At 41.5% G+C, this 21,916-nt stretch overlaps 1 protein-coding gene across 2 annotated transcripts in view; it reads left to right on the top strand.

Moving 5' to 3' along the window:
* Nucleotides 1-21,916, top strand: part of DOCK11 (dedicator of cytokinesis 11) — a 428,541-nt gene that overhangs the window by 168,945 nt on the left and 237,680 nt on the right. For both annotated transcript variants that reach the window (XM_056539360.1, XM_056539359.1), the window contains exons 19-28: nucleotides 1,581-1,673; nucleotides 1,791-1,914; nucleotides 2,771-2,892; nucleotides 2,975-3,058; nucleotides 4,236-4,325; nucleotides 6,347-6,465; nucleotides 7,649-7,718; nucleotides 11,347-11,472; nucleotides 14,969-15,040; nucleotides 20,013-20,159. In XM_056539360.1, the coding sequence (XP_056395335.1) occupies nucleotides 1,581-1,673; nucleotides 1,791-1,914; nucleotides 2,771-2,892; nucleotides 2,975-3,058; nucleotides 4,236-4,325; nucleotides 6,347-6,465; nucleotides 7,649-7,718; nucleotides 11,347-11,472; nucleotides 14,969-15,040; nucleotides 20,013-20,159 (1,047 nt within the window). The remainder of the gene's footprint in view (nucleotides 1-1,580; nucleotides 1,674-1,790; nucleotides 1,915-2,770; nucleotides 2,893-2,974; nucleotides 3,059-4,235; nucleotides 4,326-6,346; nucleotides 6,466-7,648; nucleotides 7,719-11,346; nucleotides 11,473-14,968; nucleotides 15,041-20,012; nucleotides 20,160-21,916) is intronic.

Raw genomic sequence — 21,916 nt, 5'->3', positions numbered from 1 at the left:
TGCTAACATCACAAGCACAGTGCTCTCTACTGACATCTCTGTCCATTTTAAGAATTGTCCAGAGTAGGAGAAAATCCCCATAGCAAACATATGCTGCTCTGGACAGTTCCTAAAATGGACAGAGATGTCAGCAGAGAGCACTGTGCTCATAATGTCAGCAGAGAGCTCTGTGTTCCAAAAATAAAAGAATTTCCCCTTTAGTATTCAGCAGCTAATACGGTAAGTACTGGAAGGATTAAGATTTTTTTTTAATAGAAGTCATTTACAAATCTGTTTAACTTTCTGGCACCAGTTGATTTTCAAAAAATATATCGTTTTTCACCGGAGTACCCCTTTAACCCCTTCCCGCTATAGGACGTATGCATACGTCCCAGCACTCGACACGTTCACGCACTGGGATGTATGCATGCGTCCTAGTGATCTCCAGCACTGCCGCGGGCAGTGCAGGAGATCGGCGGCGGGACCCAGCTGTCAATCACAGCTGAAGTCCTGCCACAGTTGCGAGAGGCGCGATTGCACCGATCCCGAATCTCGGAAGCATTAACCCCATAGATGCCGTGATTAATCCTGATCATGGCATCTTTGGTGTTGACAGAGGGAGCACTCTCCCCCTGTTCACCAACGGCGGCGCTGCGATACGATCGTGGGCCGCCGTTGGTTGCTATGGCAGCAGGAGGTCAGATTATGACCTCCTGTCTGCCTGCTACGGAAGCCTGTGAGATCCAGCCAGAGGCTTTACTGTTTGCAGCTGATCGGGTCATACTGTGCTGCAGTACAAATGTATTGCAGCATAGTATAACCTGTAAAAAATGAAATAATAGCGGAATAAAAAAGATCAAAAGGTAGCACGTATTGCAAAAATGATACCAATAAAATGTACAGCTCATCCCACAAAAAATAAGCCCTTACTCAATGGCATCGGCAGAAGAATAAAAACGTTACGGCTGTTGGAAAATGAATGGTAGAAAAATAATTTTGCTCAGAAAAGGAAAAAGAACATAGAAAGCTATATAAAATGGGTATCGCTATAATCGTACTGACTCACAGTATAAATATAACAGCAATAAATATAACAGCATCTCAGAATCGCTCCGCTTATAAAAAGCGTTCTAAAGTTATTACCATTTAAAGAGATACATGTCAAATTTTTTTTCAAAAGAGCCTGGTCATTGAGGTAAAAAATGGGGTTCAGAACATTTTTACCAACACTTTTCTTTTTACTTTGGAATAATAAAAAGTGTGAACATGGACATTAAAGGTCCATCATAAAAGCCTTAATAGAAATCCACACAAGTGTAAGTCCAATCATTTCCAGATGCTGTACCGGTTTTATTTGTTCCTATATATTTATATGTAATTCCCAGTGTGTCAATGTAGCTAAAAGTATATAGATGTTTTCGGAATGCAAATTTGTGAATGCATAAAGCAGATAATATAAGTCCTTTTGGTGGAGAAGGTTAACTCCATGGCCCTTAGTTTAATTTTACCATTGCGTAATGTTTGTTGGGTCATACCTAGGTCAGGATAGCCTCAATAAATGCATTAGTTATCGTAACGTTATGATTTCTTGTTGGCTGCAGTGTATTTATGGAAAGCCTGGGGGACCTGTATTCACCACATATGCGTATGCTGTGGTCCTGCACCATAACCAGAGCCCAGAATTCTATGATGAGGTGAGTATTCTTGTATCATAGCCATGATCATCTTGCCCCCCCACCCCCTTCTTGTAAAACAGGCATTTTAATGCTTGAATATATACGAAGTATAACCAACTGTTTTTTTTATTCCAGATTAAAATTGAGCTTCCTTTACATCTTCACCAGAAGCACCATTTGTTGTTCACCTTTTTTCATGTCAGCTGTGACATCAATTCGAAGGGGAGCAGTAAGAAGCATGAAAATGCTGAAACACCAGGTACAAGACAAAGGGAAGACTTTTCTTAGGCCGGTGTTAAAATGCTTGGTCTGGTTATTAATTTTTATTTTTTTTATATATATGTTGAGGGTGGGTTAAAAATAAAAGACATCCTATACTTTCTGATTTGCCCATAGTAACTAATCACAGCTCAACTTTTGTATCTTAACAGGGTCTGGTAAATAAAAGCTTCGATGTGACTGGTTGATATATGTAAATTAGACAGTTTGTGTTTCATACAGACTGACAAGTTTGTCCTAATGTAGATGATGTGATGTCCTACAGAACCAGCACCACACTGGAAGCGTCTCTTTGCCTTAGGCTGTGTTCACACGGCCGTCTAGACCCGTTCCGTTCTTGTCCCATCAAAATTAAAAACGGACTTAAAAAAAAAATGGACAATTACAGATGCAAACGGATGTTATCCGTTTGGATCCATTTTTGTTCAGTAAATAAACAAAAAAATTTTTTTTTGTTTTGAGCATGCTCAAAAGTAAAAACTGATTGAAAAAAACGATGCAAACGGATGACATTAAAGGCTCAACCGTTTTCCATAGACTTCAATGTTAACTTTACTGTATCCATTTTTTCTTCAGTTTTTTGGACGGAATAAAAAATACTGCATGTGCCGTTTTTTTTGCCGTCCAAAAAAACGAAAATGAGTGCAGACTGGTGCAAACGGGTGCATACGGATTGTAAAATAAATCCCATTGACATGAATGGTATTTTTTTTAAACAGTTTTGAATCCTTTTACAGCCTGCAAAAAAAGGAAACAAAGCAGGGATAAAAAAAACGGGGACAGACGGCCATGTGAACGCACCCTTAGCTAAGTGAGAATTTTGTTATTGTTTACAGTCGGGTACAGCTGGGTCCGCTTATTGAAGGAAGGCAGACTTATTACATGTGACCAACAACTGCCGGTTGCTGCCAATCTTACCTCTGGGTATCTGGGTCAGAGTGAGACAGACACCAAAAAGGTAAGAGATACATAGATAGATAGAAAGATAGATAGGCAATTAATAGTACTATTGACAATGTTTTGCATGTTTACAATTCTAGAGCAGCAATGATATCAAATGGGTCGATGGAGCAAAACCATTATTCAAAATCGGAAGTCATCTGGAATCCACTGTGTATACACAAGTAAGTGTGTCACATTTACAATGAGCCCTATGTATACTTAACACAATCAGATACAACAGGGTAGAACTCCAAGGTGTAGATGGGATAAAAGGGCGTTGGACAACCAGGTAGCTAGACCAAAGGTTTATTCACCCATATTGCAACGCGTTTCACAGCACAGCTACTTCATCAGGCATTGATGAAGCAGCTGTGCTGTGAAACGCATTGCAATATGGGTGAATAAACCTTTGGTCTAGCTACCTGGTTGTCCAGCGCCCTTTTATCCCGTCTACACCTTGGAGTTCTACCCCTGTTGTATCTGTACCTTACGAGACGTGGAGTGGCTGCGGACACCTCATTTCCTCTTTACGCCTTGATCCATTGTTGCACTTGATGGAGTATAACCCTTAATGGAGTATAATGACATCCACCTGAGCTACTTTTGTGCAACAACGGTATCACACTACGGAGCGCTGTCTGTCTTTTGTTTCAGTAAACACAATCAGGGCACTCCATCGGTTATGACTTATTTAAACCTTTAAGAGCTTTCAAAATATTCACCTTCATGTGCAGAAAATATTTGGCCTTTGCAGTTTGTTTAATTCACTGATAATACATATTTGTAAAATAGAGCGGAAAAGCTGCAGGGAGCTCTAATGCCCCACATCTGCCATCCCAGTACCATCAGCAGAACACAGACAGTATGTAGCCCTATATTGACTTCTACCCTGTTGCTTCCCAACAACATTTCTGCTACTCAGTTTTTAAAGGGGTACTCCGCTGCCCTAACTCGGAAGCTCCGTTCCCCAGCGTCCGGAAGTTTATTGTTCCGAACGCTGCGTGCGGGCTTCAGTGTTCAGAGCCGCCCCTCGTGATGTCACGCCCGCCCCCTCGTGATGTCACGCCCGCCCCCTCAACGAAAGTCTATGGGAAGGGGGCGCGACGGCCGTCGGGCCCCCTTCCCATAGACTTTTGTTGAGGGGGCAGGCGTGACGTTACGAGGGGGCGGGCATGACGTCACGAGGGGCGGCGGAGCTTCTGAAGCAGGGCAGCAGAGTACCCCTTTAAGGCCTCAGATTTGGTTCATACTTTCTATCTACGCCCATGGTAACATTTCCACATAAGATGTCACTGTTAATTGTTGTATGCTCCTGATGCAATATTAATAGATTGTTACTGACATATTGTCTTGCTTCAGGATTTACATCTGTACAATTTCTTTGAGTACTGCCAGAAAAGTCTGTCCGGCTCAAAAGATGTTCCTGGGGAGCTTGTGAAATATTTAAAGGTACAAATCATTTGTCAATTCTTTTCCACCGGATTTTCCCAGAGCAGCTCTGATCTGCTTCCTGCCACAGTGTTTGTACAGCCGCTGTGACTGCATTGCTTTATAAAGGGGGGAGAGCGTGAACTAGTACAGTAATACTTTGATACAGTGAGTATATTCTATACAAATAGTAGTATCTTCAAAACAATTACTGCAAGACGTTCCTAAGAAATTTACTGTGCATATCAGAGGAAGCAGGTAGACCTAACATGGATGTGTTAACAAAAAGAATGTAATATAGAGAAAGAATAGTTCACTTAGGGAAAGTTATAAGTGCCTTTAGGTGAACTTATTGGGGGAATTTATCAATTGTGTGCACCTGCAAAATTGTGCCCACAGTGGCCCAGTTTTATCAATCTGCGTAAGAGAAAAAAATAGAGTGATTTTCCCAAAACAACCAATCACAGCTCAGCTTTCACTTTACCAGAGCTGTTAGCTGAGCTGCGATTTTCTCTCACACAGTTTGATAAATCTCCCACATTGTGTTTTAAAGGGGTACTCCGGCTCTAAGACATCTTATCCCCTATGCAAAGGATAGGGGATAAGATGCCTGATCGCGGGGGTCCCGCTGCTGGGGAACCCCGTGATCTTGCACGCAGCACCCCATTATAATCAGTCCCCGGAGCACGTTCGCTCCGGTTCTGATTACTGTCGATCACGGGGGCGGGCGCATTGTGACGTCACGGCCCCGTCCCCGTGTGACGTCACGCACAGCTGTCATGCCCCCTACCATAGGCTTGTATTGAGGGGGCGGAGCGGGACATCACACGGGGGCGGGGCCGTGACATCACAATGCTCCGGCCCCCATGATCGCCAGTAATCAGACCCGGAGCGAACTCTGCCCCCTCAATGCAAGCCTAGGGGAGGGGGCGTGACAGCTGCCACGCCCCCTCCCATAGGCTTGCATTGAGGGGGCGGAGTGTGATGTCACACGGGGGCGGGGCCGTGACGTCACAATGCTCGCCAGTAATCAGACCCGGAGCGAATACGCTCCGGGGACTGATTATAACTGGGGTGCTGCGTGCAAGATCACGTGGGTCCCCAGCGGCGGGACCCCCACGATCAGGCATCTTATTCCCTATCCTTTGGATAGGGGATAGTATGTCTTAGCGCCTGAGTACCCCTTTAATTCTGAACAAATATTATCATCTAATGTTGCACTATTTTCATATTGTGTGTGCTGGCTTAATTTTTCCTGCTATGCACTTCCAGTGGGTGTGGTAAGCAGATGCACTAGTAGGTACGTTGAATTTATCACTCCAGTGACCAGCTGGTGTAGATATTTTTGTACATTTTATGTCGGTTTTTTGCCTCGTTTTGCACTATCCAGGGGCTTCATATCATTTGTGCAAATTTATGAAGTGACGTCCGCAACATAATACATTTTGTGCAGCAACTGGGAAAGCCACCCACTTGCGCAACTGGTTTCCGGTTGCGCACAAATTTGCACCAATGATAAATTCCCCTTTTTGTGTGGCCTAAGACACATTGGCCTAAAGGCAACCATACTTGTACGGCAGAATTAGGTTGATGGTTTGATTTGCTATTGAACAATTAATGGAATGATCATATTGCCATTAATCAGAATTTAGTTTAAAGAATTTTTTATTTTTTTTATTTAAGTAGATGGAGATGTATATAGTGCAGCCCACCTGCTTTTTTCTCCAAAAAGAGCTAAATATAGCTATATTCTGGTGGTTAAAAACATACTTTTATATTGCACATTCCATGCAGACAAACAATTACAAGAGGTAAGGTCAGGCGTTTGCATTCTCTTTCTCTTCTGTTATGGATTTAGAATAACTGAAATAATATTGCAGTATACATTTTAAAAGTCCATTAGTAGTTGCAGAGATTTTGACATGATAGATTGTAATTTGGCTTTTACATCTGAATATACATTTGTCAAATGGGCCGTACCTGCCATCTAGTGGAAACTTGTATGTATTACACTAATAATGTTTCTTGTCATTTCCTTGCAGTGTTTACATGCCATGGAGGTCCACATGATGATACAGTTTTTACCTGTGATTCTCATGCAGCTTTTTCAAGTTTTGACCTCACTTTCCAATGAAGAAGAAGTATCTTTAAATTGTACTTTGTAAGTGTGTATTCCATATGTTAATAATAGATGAGCTTCACATCAACTGTTATGTTGGAATTTGTTTATTTACACCTAAATAATAAAATCTCTGATTACTGCAAAGGTCACCCACAAAGTCACAATGCAGTTATGTCTCAGTTATGTAAATGATTACAGGTGAGGTCTGATAAGAAAATGGGTCTTGCCACAAGAGTGCTTCCCCTGCTTCTCTATGGAAAGGCTCTCAGAAGCTACTTTTGTGTAATGTCACTTATGGTGAGAGATTAAAGCTGGGTGAAGCATGTGGCAGCTTAGCGCTCAGTCTGACTGATTAAAATTGATATGCTCCATTATATTCTATGGAGTCTACCTCCTGCATTAAGTGCTGAGCCAGAGAGTAAAGTGTGCAACCTCAGCTGTAACTAACAATCAGAAAGGGTCTCAGAACTGAGACCCTGACAGATCTTAACTTAACTTAACTCCAATAATTATAAAATGTAAAAATAAATTAATTGTGAACTGACATATTTTTTGGATGTTTTTTTAAACTTTAAATTTACTTATATCAATTTAAACTTAGACTTAACTTTTTATATCTCATAATGAGTCCCATTGCATTGCAATTAGAAATTAAACAACATACATGAGAGGCCATTTATTTTAAATCCCATTTAAAGGGACCTTGTAAAACGTTTAAACATTATAGCTTAGGAGGCACACTGTACGTTGAGATAGGAATATAGCAAAATTTAATAGCAAATATGTATTGTAGCTGTAGACCTGTATAGTAAATCACCTCATGATCAAAGCTTTACCTGCATTATCTCTACCATTCTGTAAATTTAGAGGTGTCTTCTTGCTGGACTGTCCTAAAGACTTGTCCTTAAGACTATCTACACAACCATGTCCCAAGCAGTGGTGATCACTGGTCAGGACCGGCCTGGGAACCTGTATAGGGCATACATCACTGAGCATATGTGCAGAGATGACTGTGAGTTCATATCCAGCCTCCAGGGCAGGTCATCACACCATTGCCTGGCAGAGGTTGCTATAAGACACTCTTGGATTTTGCCTTTGACAGGGCACTTACATACTGTAACATTGGCTTCTTTTATGAATCTATTAAAGTTATATAAACGTATGTTTTGTGTTTCATGTTTCCATACTTTCAAATAATTTTAAAGCAATGCTTTCATTGAAGGGTGCTACTCCATATTGTGTCCAAGTGCCATGAAGAAGGTTTAGACCATTACCTTCGGTCTTTTATTAAGGTATGATGAACCTTTAAAAATAATGCTTGCTTTGGAGACCTCTTTCATAAACTAAATGTCATTATCTACTATTACTACTACTACTACTACCAAGCTTTGTTATGTATATCAGTAATAAACATGGATGTCACTTTGCCAGTTACAGAATATACTATTACCCATAATGATTGTATATACTGTTCATGGCATTTATCACTAAGAATGATTAAAAACTCTTATTTAAACATACAGTAACTGTACAGGAAATTATAATATAGTGTTATTTAGATATTAGATAATACTCTATGATTACCTAGATATCAATCAGGTTTAAATACTTTTGAAGCTTTAACTTTGCACATGTGATACAGACAGTCTTCTGACAACCAGTACTTTGCTTTTGCACCTTGCTGTTAGAGCTCTTTCTGTACTCTCTCTGTACTTGTACACAACCTACAGTCATGGCCGTAAATGTTGGCACCCTTGAAATTTTTCTAGAAAATGGCTTCATTTTCTAGACAGAAAAGGATTGCAGTAACACATGTTTCTCACAGAAAAGGATTGCAGGTACACATGTTTTGCTATACACATGTTTATTCCCTTTGTGTGTATTGGAACTAAACCAAAAAAGGGAGGAAAAAAAGCTAATTGGACATAATGTCACACCAAACTCCAAAAATGCGCTGGACAAAATTATTGGCACCCATAACTTAATATTTGGTTGCACACCCTTTGGAAAAAAATAACTGAAATCAGTCGCTTCCTATAACCATCAATAAGCTTCTTACACCTCTCAGCCGTAATGTTGGACCACTCTTCCTTTGCAAACTGCTCCAGGTCTCTCTTATTGGAAGGTGCCTTTTCCCAACAGCAATTTTAAGATCTCTCCACAGGTGTTCAATGGGATTTAGATCTGGACTCATTGCTGCCACTTCAGAACTCTCCAGCGCTTTGTTGCCATCCATTTCTGGGTGCTTTTTGATGTATGTTTGGGGTCATTGTCCTGCTGGAAGACCCAAGATCTCAGATACAAACCCAGCTTTCTGACACTGGGCTGTACAGTGCGACCCAAAATCCATTGGTAATCCTCAGATTTCATGATGTCTTGCACACATTCAAGGCACCCAGTGCCAGAGGCAGCAAGACAACCCCAAAACATCATTTACCCTCCACCATATTTCACTGTAGGTACTGTGTTCTTTTCTTTGTGGGCCTCATTCCGTTTTCGGTAAACAGTAGAATGATGTGCTTTACCAAAAAGCTCTTACTCGGTCTCATCTGTCCACAAGATGTTTTCCCAGAAGGATTTTGGCTTACTCAAGTTCATTTTGGCAAAATGCAGTCTTGCTTTTTTATGTCTCAGTGTCAGCAGTGGGGTCCTCCTGGGTCTCCTGCCATAGTGTTTCATTTAATTTAAATGTCGATGGATAGTATGCGCTCCCTGAGCCTGCAGGACAGCTTGAATATCTTTGGAACTTGTTTGGGGCTGCTTATCCACCATCCAGCCTATCCTGCATTGATACCTTTCATCAATTTTTCTCTTCCATCCATGCCCAGGGAGACTAGCTACAGTGCCTTGGGTTGCAAACTTCTTGATAATGTTGCGCACAGTGGACAAAGGCAAATCTAGATTTCTGGAGATGGACTTGTAACCTTGAGATTGTTGATATTTTTCCACAATTTTGGTTCTCAGGTCCTCAGACAGTTCTCTTCTCCTCTTTCTGTTGTCCATGCTTAGTGTGGCATACACAGACACACAATACAAAGAATTTCTCTCCTTTTTATCTGCTTTCAGGTGTGATTTTTATATTGCCCACACCTGTTACTTGCCCCAGGTGAGTTTAAAGGAGCATCACATGATTAACCCCTTAACGACCCAGGACGTATATTTACGTCCTGCGCCGGCTCCCGCGATATGAAGCGGGGTTGCGCTGCGACCCCGCATCACATCGCGTCGGACCCAGCGCTCATCATCGGCCGGGATGGTCGCGGCAATGTGCGGTATTAACCCTTTAGAAGCGGCGGTCAAAGCTGACCGCCGCTTCTAAAACGAAAGTGAAAGTATCCCGGCTAGTCAGTCGGGCTGTTCGGGACCGGAGCGGTGAAATCGCGGCGTCCCGAACAGCTTGCAGGACACCGGGAGGGCCCTTACCTGCCTCCTCGGTGTCCGATTGACGAATGACTGCTCCGTGCCTGAGATCCAGGCAGGAGCAGTCAAGCGCCGATAACGCTGATCACAGGCGTGTTAATACACGCCTGTGATCAGGATGAGAGATCAGTGTGTGCAGTGTTATAGGTCCCTATGGGAGAGATCAGTGTGTGCAGTGTTATAGGTCCCTATGGAAAAAAAGGAAAAAAAAGTGTTAATAAAGGTCATTTAGCCCCTTCCCTAATAAAAGTTAGAATCACCCCCCTTTTCCCATAAAAAAAATAAAACAGTGTAAATAAAAATAAACATATGTGGTATCGCCGCGTGCGGAAATGTCCGGACTATAAAAATATATTGTTAATTAAACCGCACAGTCAATGGCGTACGCGCAAAAAAATTCCAAAGTCCAAAAAAGCATTTTTTTGGTCACGTTTTATACCATTAAAAAATGAATAAAATGAAAAGTGATCAAAAAGTCCGATCAAAACAAAAATCATAACGATAAAAACTTCAGGTCACGGCGCAAAAAATTAGTCCTTATACCGCCCTGTACGTGGAAAAATAAAAAAGTTATAGGGGTCAGAAGATGACATTTTTAAACGTATACATTTTCCTGCATGTAGTTATGATTTTTTCCAGAAGTACGACAAAATCAAACCTATATAAGTAGGGTATCATTTTAATCGTATGGACCTACAGAATAATGATAAGGTGTAATTTTTACCGAAATATGCACTGCGTAGAAACGGAAGCCCCCAAAATTTACAAAATGTCATTTTTTTCTTCGATTTTGTCGCACAATGATTTTTTTTTCCATTTTTCCATTCGTGAATTTTTGGGTAAAATGACTGATGTCACTGCAAAGTAGAATTGGTGATGCAAAAATAAGCCATAATATGGATTTTTAGGTGGAAAATTTAAAGGGCTATGATTTTTAAAAGGTAAGGAGGAAAAAACGAAAGTGCAAAAACGGAAAAACCCTGAGTCCTTAAGGGGTTAAACAATCTTATTTTTCCACAATTTTCAAAGGGTGCCAATAATCTTGCCCAGCCCATTTTTGGAGTTTGGTGTGACATTATGTCCAGTTTGCTTTTTTTTCCTCCTTTTTTGGTTTAGTTCCAACTAAAGGGAATAAACATGTGCATAGAAAAACATGTGTTACTGCAATTTTATGAGTACAAAAATCCTCTATATACTCTCTTGCCCTGATCCCCTACCGCTCCCTGTTGTGTAGTCAGGTATAATTGAATTCCCAGCCACAGTGTACAGCAAACAGGAAGCCTGTTACATGATTTTCACTAGAAAGGAAGCAAGGCAGATCAAGCAATTTTGCATCTGAAGCAGAAGGACAGTATAAAAGGAAAAAACATAAAGGTAGCAAGATAGCTTTATTTACCAACATATGTTAATTTATTAGGTAGTTGAAAAGTAATTTTTATTTATGTCTTCTCTGCTTTTTGTACAACTTTGTTAACATTTATTGTTTAATAATCTTTGCAGTATGTCTTCAAAACAGAGAAGCAGCATTCCCCTCAAAGCAAGACACTCCATGAGATTTTGGCTACCACATTAATTACAGTTCTGAAGCAGTCAGCTGATTTCCTAGCAATAAATAAGTTACTAAAGGTAATGTGGCAAACACAGCAGATACTAAAGAAAAAAAAAAGAACTCTGATCAGAGTAGATGCCCCCTGTAGACACTGGATGTAAATGCACTATATGCTCTTATATGGTCGGCAGAGCCTGTGTAGAGATGATTATGGTTGCGGTTCTGAAGTTGTAGCATACAGTATCCAGGTTGGGGGCCCCAGACACAGGGCTGGGAATGTCCCTTCTCTCCAGAAATAGCACATAAGGATCCATAGCACATTCATAGGTTAATACAGGGAGAAGAAATTAGTCCCGGTCTGACCACAGATATAATGACCGAAATCTACAGCTTCATAGATCACTGTGATGCTTTCAGTTTGGGTCTCTAGACCCGCAGTCAGGCCAGGACTTTCTTCCATAATACATATGCAAACGTGTCCAGATTATGTACATTTGAAAGTGGCCTTTGGTTTTTGGTGACCCACAGGTGTATGGCGGGACCACGGGTGTATCGGTGTGAGTGTTGGGATCAGATGGTATTAACCCCTAGTTTTTGTGACACCAGTGTGGTTTTATGGTTCCGGAACACCGCACGCCCATCTTCTCCGCTATCCCAGTTGCAACCAGTTACGTTCAAACGGAGGCTTTACTGAGTGTAAGACAGATGGAATTATCTTCACAGCTAAGGCCAGATTTCTCAGAGAGGTTGCCAGGACCCAGAAGGACCTCGCAGTCTTGCTGGACCAATATACTTGTAATTAACTTGACTTGAGATTGGACCTGACTTGACTATATGCAGGGCTTGACTAGTTTCAGTGACAGCAGACATAGACTTTAAACTTACTGAAATGATGGTAGCTTTTGGGGTCTTCCAGATGCTGATCACTTGCACTGAGATCTGTACTGGCTGGTTCTCAGCAAAACAAGAGAATGAATTGTAATGGCCACCTCTTTATATAGTGTGTGTGGGGGGGGGGGGGGATGGACTAAAGCCCATTGGTCAAGCTGCGGGTCATAGGTTAAGCTGGTCACAAGTCCTCACAAGTCCTTGAGAGCTCCCACAGGTCCTCTGCTCTATCTATACATAAGGATACTGTCTAGGCATTAACCTGTTGGGGACGGAGGGTGTACCTGTTCGCCCTCCACCTGCTCCCCTTCTATAACGCGGGCCACAACGTGGCCCCGGGTCATAGCGGTTCGGGCCCAGCCTCTAACAACGGCCGGGACCCGTGGCTAATAGCGGCACTGATCACAGCACTGAACAGCTGTAGGACAGTAGGAGGGTCCCCTACCTTCCTCCTCACTGTCCGGTCGCCGAATGACTGCCCAGTGCCTGAGATCCAGGCACTAGCAGTCAAGCGACAGAATCATTGATCAATGGTTTCCTATGAGAAACCATTGATCAATGTAAAAGATCAGTGTGTAGCCCTATGGGAGCTATAACGTAGCAAAAAAAAAAAAGTGAATAAAGATCATTTAACCCCTTCCCTAAGAAAAGTTTGAATCACTCCCCTTTTCCCATAAAAAAACCCAGTGTAAATAAAAATAAACATATGTGATATCGCCGCATGCGGAAATGTCTGAATTATAAAAATACATTGTTAATTATACACGCAAAAAAAATTCCAAAGTCCAAAATAGCGTATTTTTGTTCACTTTTTATATAATGAAAAAATGAATAAAAAGCGATCAAAAAGTCCGATCAATACAAAAAGGGTCCTGCTAAAAACTTCAGATCACGGTGCAAAAAATGAGCCCTCATACCGCCCCGTATGTAGAAAAATTAAAAAGTTATAGGGGTCAGTAGATGACAATTTTAAATGTATAAATTTTCCTGCAAGTACGACAAAATTAAACCTATATAAGTAGGGTATTATTTTAATCGTATGGACCTACAGAATAAACATAAGGTGTCTTTTTTTTTTTTTACCGAAAAATGTACTGCGTAGAAACAGAAAGCCCCCAAAAGTTACAAAATTGCATTTTTTCTTCAATTTTGTCACACAATTATTATTTTTTTTCATTTTGCCGTAGATTTTTGGGTAATATGACTGATATCATTACAAAGTAGAATTGGTGGCACAAAAAATAAGCCATCATATGGATTTTTAGGTGCAAAATTTAAAGGGTTATAATTTTTAAAAGGTAAGGAGGAAAAAACGAAAGTGCAAAAACGGAAAAACCCTCCGTCCCCAAGGGGTTAAAGTGATATACACAACATTATGGAACATCAGGGGGAGACCTTGCAGGGGAACCCCCAGGTCACTGAGGGACTCAACCTGACAGGGCCTAACTGTAGTGCAGGACCATGTCCTGTACTGGGACATCACAGGCTGTATTCACACACTGTGGCTGAGGTCCACATTAAAACTGCTTCATTCAAATGCAGTACAGTAATTGGCCATCTTATTTTAACAGGTGAAGCATATTTGTTTTACACGTTTAACCTGTAAAATAAAAGGGATAGCCATTAACTAATTTGCAAAACATTCTTAAAGGCACTTTTGCTGCAGGAGGATGCCCACCCAGGTTGTGATTCCAGAATAGTCACCAATTGTCAGCGATGGCACTGTTGGGAAAAGCAAGGTCTGAAACCTAGCCATAGTTTATTACAAGGAGATCAGTCAGGATGTCACATGCCATGAGACAGGAACATTGGATCAATCTAGAGGTTGGGACCAGGAGTAGCCTTACAGTCACAGACACAAGGTTTATTAAAGGTTTAGTCAATCAACAAGTGACATTTTGATCATATATATATATATATATATATATATATATATAAATTATATTTTCTCCAGACACACTGTTCTGTTGGAAGTATCTAGGGGAAAAGTAGGTGTAGCGTGGTAAGGCTACCAAAGATCCGATCCAGTCTGTATCGGAAGTCACGACTCAGCGGAAAAGGAGGAACAAGCCATGTGTGTAAAGCCCTTGGAATCCAAGGGTTCTAGGAAGACATGTAGTCCCCAAACGTTATTTGTTTAGTGAACTTGGTGGGGATGTCACTATTGTTATTTAGGCGCTGATAAGTAACGGCCTACAATTGAAGATGGGTGAAATTGCCTTTTTATGACATAGATCATTTTATATTGCTAGTTAGTGTTCTCAAGGTACGTATTGTAGGCAAGAACCACAATCAACCTTTTATGTTTTATAAATCTCAGATTAAACATGAGTCAAATGGACACAAACAAGTAGCTGATAAACTTGCATGCTCAATGTTGACAGTACATATACAGATAGGAGCCGTGTGGTAGATTTAATTAATTCATTGTAGATAAAATGATGGTGCCTCGACCCTGTCACAACCAAGCACGGGTTTGTAACCCTTACAGAATACCTAATAGTGGTTTGTGGATATCAGAGCAGTTGTTTAAATGCACAAAATTGGTGTATAAATCAAGCCAAGTCATATACATGAACTAGTGTTTCTGCACAAGAGCCACTTTTATCCCTCTAGAAAGTTATGCTAAATTCTACACCTGCTGTTTTGTAAAATTAAATTGAATGCTGTATTACTTTTTTTCAGTACTCATGGTTTTTCTTTGAAGCATTGGCAAAGGCTATGGCATTGTACCTTATAGAAGAAAACAAAATCAAGGTAAGCTATGCTGTAAAGAACATTTCTAGGAGCTCAGATATATCTAAAAGGTGGGAATTAGCTTTAAGGCATACAGACAGATATAGAAAGTAGATATCCCAAGATTCAAAATTGTCCCCAACAAACAGGATAGGAAATAACTAGCTGATTGGTGGGGGGTCTGACTGCTGGGACCCCCACTGATCCTGAGAGTGGAGGACAATAGTCCTCCAAGGGAATGAAGCGGCAGCACACATGCACAGCCAGCTCCCTATTTTTCTTTATGGGGGAGATTTATCAAAACCTATCTAGAGGAAAAGTTGCCCAGTTGTCCATAGCAACCAATCAGATCGCTTCTTTCATTTTTGATAAATCTCCCCCTATGTTTCTCCTGAAGATTGCCAAGATCAGAGTTCAGCAATGTTTGGAAGTCCTATAAATTACCTGGGAGCAGTTGTCCAAAATTTTGTGCTCCATGGATCTGAGGGGTGCCAGTGATCAAATCCCCATGATTGGCTAGTTATTTTCTATTCTGTATACAGCAGGGGCGTAGCTGGAAACCACAGGGCCCGATTCAAGAAATTGCCTCAGGGCCCCCTATGTGTGTGTGTGTGTGGGGGGGGGGGGGGGGGGGTAGGGGGCCCTGAGGCAATTTTTGGCATCGGGACCCTGTGGTTTCCAGCTATGCCCCTGCTGTATACAGAATAGAAAATAACTAGCTAATGGTTGGGGTTTGATCACTGGCACCCCTCAGGTCCATGGATTTGGACTGGGAACAAAAATAGGCCCGGGCATTTTGGAAAAAGCAGACCATTTTCTTGGTGGGGGTCCAACTGCTGGGACCCCTATTGATCACTTTGGTTCAAGTGGCTCTCCAGCTGTTAAAAAGCTTCAACTCCCATTATAGGTTTGCAACAGCTGGAGAGCCACAGATTGGAGAACAGTTTCACCCATCATTACTGCAGAACTTACAAGTGACTCCAGCAGTGATGGGACATAGTGAGGAAAAACACGATATCAGTGACCTGAGTGATGTCTTCTCTGTTGTCTTTTCTTTACTTCTTCATCTGGTCCAGACACTAGGACTTCTTCCAGCTTCATCTTCTCTGCAGAGTCTGATGTTGATTGGTTTCTCACTTTGTTAGCAGATCCTCATCCTCTATGAAGACAATAATCATTATAACCCTGCCACTTACTGTACTCCCTGAATATAATACTGTCATACACGGTGCCCTGAATATAATACTGCCACACACTGTACTCACTGATTATAAAACTGCCATACACTGTGCCCATAATGATACTGTCACACATTGTTTGTTCTTTAGCTGAATCGCACCCTTGCACTGTCCTCCCCCAGACCCCTGTGCCCTCTTCCTTTTCCAAGCTCCTCTGTCCTCCTCCTTCAGACTCCTCTGTTTCACCTCCCTGACCACTATCTCCTCTCCATGCTACACTGCCCCCCTCCCCTGACCCCTAAGTCCTCTCCAGGTTCCTCTTCTCAGATCCCTAAGTCCTCTCCATGCTCCTATGCCCCCCTCCCCAGACCCCTAAGTCCTCACCAGGCTCCTCTGCCCTCCTCCCCAGACCCCAATGTCCTGCTCTAGAAGGCTGTCAAAACATGATAGGAGTTGCAGTTGTGCAACAGCTGGAGAGCAGCAGATTGGAGAACACCAATCAAACCCAATATTCCCCAACCCATCAGTTGTGTATTTTAGTTTTGTGCTGCCCTATGTCCACCTGTAGCCAATCACCCCCAGGCCCCCCACCCCTCCGCATACAGTATATTTATGTATGTATGATAGATGTGTATATGACTGGTGTATGCATGATATGTGTGTGTATGCATGATAGATGTGTGTACGATAGATGTATGTGTACAATAGATGTGTGTGTACGATAGATGTATGATCTGTCATATATACACACATCTATCATACACTTATCTACCATACATGCATCTATCATACATACACCATACAGTCACACATCTGTCATACACACAGCTATCATACATACATACACACACACATCTATCATACACACATCTACCATACATACACACATCTGCCCCACGCCCTTCTTAAAGATAATATAATAAATAAATATTATTAAAAAACGTGTTGGCAGCTATGGGGCCGGGCCCTAGTACCCGACCTGCTGCAGCAGCATAATGCGGTGTAATGGCAGGGGGGCCCTGCGGTCCCCCTGGCTGTGAGGCCCGGTCACCATGGCGACCATTGTGACCTCCATAGTTACACCACTGGTATACAGGGGGAAAATTTAGATTTTGGGATAACCCCTTTGATACAATATTATTTTTTTACCATAATTCTGTGCTGCTTAATTTCACAATATATCTTAAAAGGGGTTGTCCAACGGGATAATTCTTTAAAAAAAAGAGACAGACAGGGTTAAAATAATAAATGAGGAATTACTCAACGTTCCCCAGCAGCTTCTCTTTCAAAGCTTAGCTCAACTAGTGATTGGCTGAGCAGACTTTTACAACAATGGAGTCTTGGTCAGAGTTTAACCTGTAAAAAAAAAAAAATACATGGCCGTTAACTATTTCGCAAAACCTGCTGAAAGGCACTAACATGCCGGCTAATGTTAGGGTGGGACTTTAGGTTGCCCATTAGTGCACAAATTTGCGCAGCAGGTGTGAAAAATACACTTGGCCTGCTGAGTATGGTAAATAATTGTTTAAATTTGCTCATGATACTTCTGGTGTGCAATTTAAAGTCAGCATGGGGCAATGAATGGCTGAGCCTAATCGATAAGATAAAAAATTATGAATGTTATTGTATGAATAAAAGATCACGGGGACTAGGGCGATTTATACAGAATTAAAATAGATGTTTTAAAGATTAGTTAATTTAATTTTTTGTTTAGTTTTTTTGTTCCTCATCTGCATTCTGGGGGATTTACGGGTTGGGAGGGATGAAATAAAATGTAACACATTTTAATGTTAATGTATTGATTGTATAATTATTGCTTAAATAAATTAAAGTAAAGGTCTATCTGAGAGCTGCACAATATTAGGATATGTGCACTCAGAGTTATTTTAGGCAGAATCCACACTAAACTTGATGCATTTTCTCCCTGTTTCAGATTGAATTCCACCTGGAATTTACATAGTAACATAGTTTGTAAGGTTGAAAAAAGACAAGAGCCCATCAAGTTCAACCTAAAACCCTACTGTGTTGATCCAGAGGAAGGCAAAAACTCCCCATGAGGCTGATGCCAATTGCCCCATGACAAAGGAAAAATGTCTTCCCGCTCCCAATATGGCGTAAAAATAAATCCCTTGATCATGGCATAAAAATAAATCCCTGGATCAAGGTTTTATGCCCATAAATCTTGTTTCCATAACCAAATCTAGTTTCCATAATGTTATTACCCTCTAGAAGATATCAAGGCCCCCCTTGAACTTGTTTTGTTTGTCAGACATCACTACATCCTGTGACAGAGAGTTCCATTTTCTCACTGCTCATACAATAAAGAATCCCCATCTGTAATGATGGTGAAACCTTCTTGAGACTCTAGAGAATACCCCATGGTTACTGGCCTAGGTATAAAAAGATCAATTGGAATTTTACACTTTGATTTCAATGGAATTTCTGCAAACATGTTCACACATGGTAATTTCAGCATCTGCATCCCACTGAAGTCAATGCAACATTCCACTTCAAATCTACCACATCCCACTTCAAATCCCATTCAACATAAGTGCAAATACCACCTAGTCAGACCACAAGCAGAGTATTGTGTCCAATTCTGGGCACCTGTACATTAGAAGGACATGGCCAAACTGGAGAGGGTGCAGAGGAGGACGACAAAGATAATTAATGGTATGGGAGGATTACAGGACCAAGACAGGTTATCAAGCTTGGGGTTATTTAGTTAGAGAAAATACATTTTAGGGGCAATCTGATTACAATGTACATATATATGAACAGACAGTACAGAGATCTTTCTAGTGATCTTTTTATTCCAAGGAAGGTAACCATGACAAGGGGTCATCATCTCCATCTAGAGGAAATAAGGTTTCACCATCATAACAGACAGAGATTCTTTACTGTAAGAGCAGTGAGACTATGGAACTCTCTGCCATGTGATGTTGTGAGGTCTGACTCAATAAATAAGTTCAAGGGGGGCCTGGATTTTTCTCTAGAGAGTAATAATATTACAGGTTATAGATACTAGATTTATAGGGATAGAACATTTATCCAGGGATTTGGGGTCGGGAAGGAATTTTTCCTCTGTCATGGGGCAATCAGCCTCATGGGGGGGTTTGCCTTCCTCTGGATCAACACAATAGGGTTTTAGGTTTAACTAAATGGAACCTTGTCTCTTTTCGACCATAAAAACTATGTTACCTAATTCTGCTTCATTTCAGCATTGAGCAAAAAAACGATTTCAGCTCAGTTTCAAAAAGGACATTTTTCTTGTCATTTTCCTCTGTGTGCACAAGACCTAAAAGATAGAGAATGCTTGAAAAGGTGTGCCTATTTTAAATATTGATCACTGTAGACAATTCTTGTTATATTGGTCACCCTAAAGTCACCTACAGGGTCTCCTGTTAGTTCTGGGCCCCTTTAGGATCAGTAGTTATCTCCAGGTGAACCAGTCAAAAAGTGCTCATGTCTTCTACAACACCGCCACTGGGAATGTGAGGCATTACATGGTACCTGTTACAGTGAATAGGCTCTCCAGATGTGACAGGTCTTTAGAGAAACATGCACATTTTATACTTTATACGTGTGCATAACAGATGAAGGTCAAAATGAGGGAACTCCCTTCTTTTATATTAGAATGCCTTAGGAGATTACTTAAAAGAAAAGTCCATTTAAATCCCTGTTCCCTGGAAAGTTGAAACACAACAAAGATATATGAGAACACACAATTTCTTCATTTAATGTTTTAGTTTTCCCTTCACCTTATCCTTAACCTATGGTAAAGATGTTTAAAGTTCTAGTTTTATTTTTTATAGGTACCTAGACCTCAGAGATTCCCGGACTCTTATCAAAATGTTCTTCATTCTTTGCTACTCTCAGTAATACCACATGTCACTATAAGATATGGTGAGATTCCAGAGGAGTCCCGCAATGTCAACATGAGCTTGGCCAACTTCATCAAGGTATTGTCATGCTGCATGCTTTATCTACAGAGCGCCTGTTGTTGTAACTGGCTACAACATACCGTATTTATCGGCGTATAACACACATTTTTTAGGCTAAAATTTCTAGCCTAAAGTCTATCTGCGTGTTATACGCCGATAAGCCGCTGTCATTGCTATGCACTGCGCAATGACGAGTGACGTGGCGTTGAAGACGTCACTCTTCATTGCGCCTCGCAGCGCATAGCAACAACACAGGAGAAGCCACACCGGAGCCAGAAGCAGCGCGGACCCGACCCCGGCAACAGGTTATTATAAAACCGGGGATGGGGGAGGCAATGGGGCAGCGGCGCCGATAGCCAGGGGGAGAGAAGCGGCGGCAGCAGGGCTCTAGACCCCAGGAAGGGCAGGGGGAGAGAAGGGGGCAGCGACGGCCTCTCTCCCCCTTCCTTTCCTGGGGGCTTCTGCGGGGTCAGAAACAGTGTATCGGGGTATACACATGCACACACACGCACTCTCATTTTAACAAGGATATTTGGGTAAAAAACTTTTTTTACCCAAATGTCCTTGGTAAAATGAGGGTGCGTGTTATAGGCCGGTGCGTGGTATACCCCGATAAATACGGTAATAATGTTTTTTATTTCTCTTTGTTCTAAAACTAATGTTCTAAAACTTCTCCCAATACCCTCATCATACTGATAATACATATGTCAGCTATGTAGTTTGTATGATAAGAAGTTGTTGTTTTACTTCCAGTTTTGACTTGATATGTACTCAGTGGTTTGCATTGATCGATGATGCATTAATGATGAAATTAATCTCTTCTCCCTGACACATTTGATATCAATGTTAATTCACTTGGCAGGACTGGCATCGTACTGTTCAGTTATCAATAGACATCAGTAAGTAGATGCTGACAGATTTCTCATTTATGCAGCCAGATCACACAGACATATGGCAAAATAAAGGCAATTTAATAATTTCATGTCCGAACTCTGTTTCTGGTGGTCATTGGGGAGCCCGGGTGAAGCTCATTTCCATGATTTGCCAGTGGTTACTTGTTACGCCCCTTTTCCCAGGGTGTTGTTTTTGGACTTTGTGACTATATATCATGGAAGCTTTTTCCCAGGAAGACTATATTCAATTAGAGTTTGTTGACAGTATTTGTCATTAGTGGTAAAGGCAATGTCTTGAATGCCATAAGAGGGGGTGTCTACTGGTGGTCTGTAAGAATGGCTATCCCTATGGTGGACCTGGGCACTTTCTGCATTACATTGAAGACTATTTATTTATTTAAGTAAAACAAGAAGGAAGAGCGCTCCATAGCGTAAAACCGCCACTCCAGGGTCCAGTTAGTAATAGTAAAAAAAAACCTACGGAAGACGGTTGTGTGAACTCACACACAACAATGGTCTGCAGCCTCCCCAACCTAGGCAATATTCAACAGGTGAGGACTTCCAAGGGACGGTGAGGGATATCGGCGCTGACCAGGAACGGACACGTCCGGTGAGTAAAAGATTTTGTATTTAAATGCAACGCGTTTCACCGTACTAAGACGGCTTCATCAGGCATGAATAAAAAATCTTTTACTCACCGGACGTGTCCGTTCCTGGTCAGCGCCGATATCCCTCACCGCCCCTTGAAAGTCCTCACCTGTTGAATATTTATTTAAGTGACTGCCATACAATATTACGCTTTGCCTGCAGCAGCTGCAACCGGGAAAATGTCTGTCCAAAAGTTGCTTACTTTAGCGATACCAGTTGTTATGACCCCTTTAT

This window comes from Hyla sarda, chromosome 9, assembly GCF_029499605.1.
Source record: "Hyla sarda isolate aHylSar1 chromosome 9, aHylSar1.hap1, whole genome shotgun sequence".
NCBI lineage: Eukaryota > Metazoa > Chordata > Amphibia > Anura > Hylidae > Hyla > Hyla sarda.
This window is presented reverse-complemented; position numbering and strand designations above follow the sequence as displayed.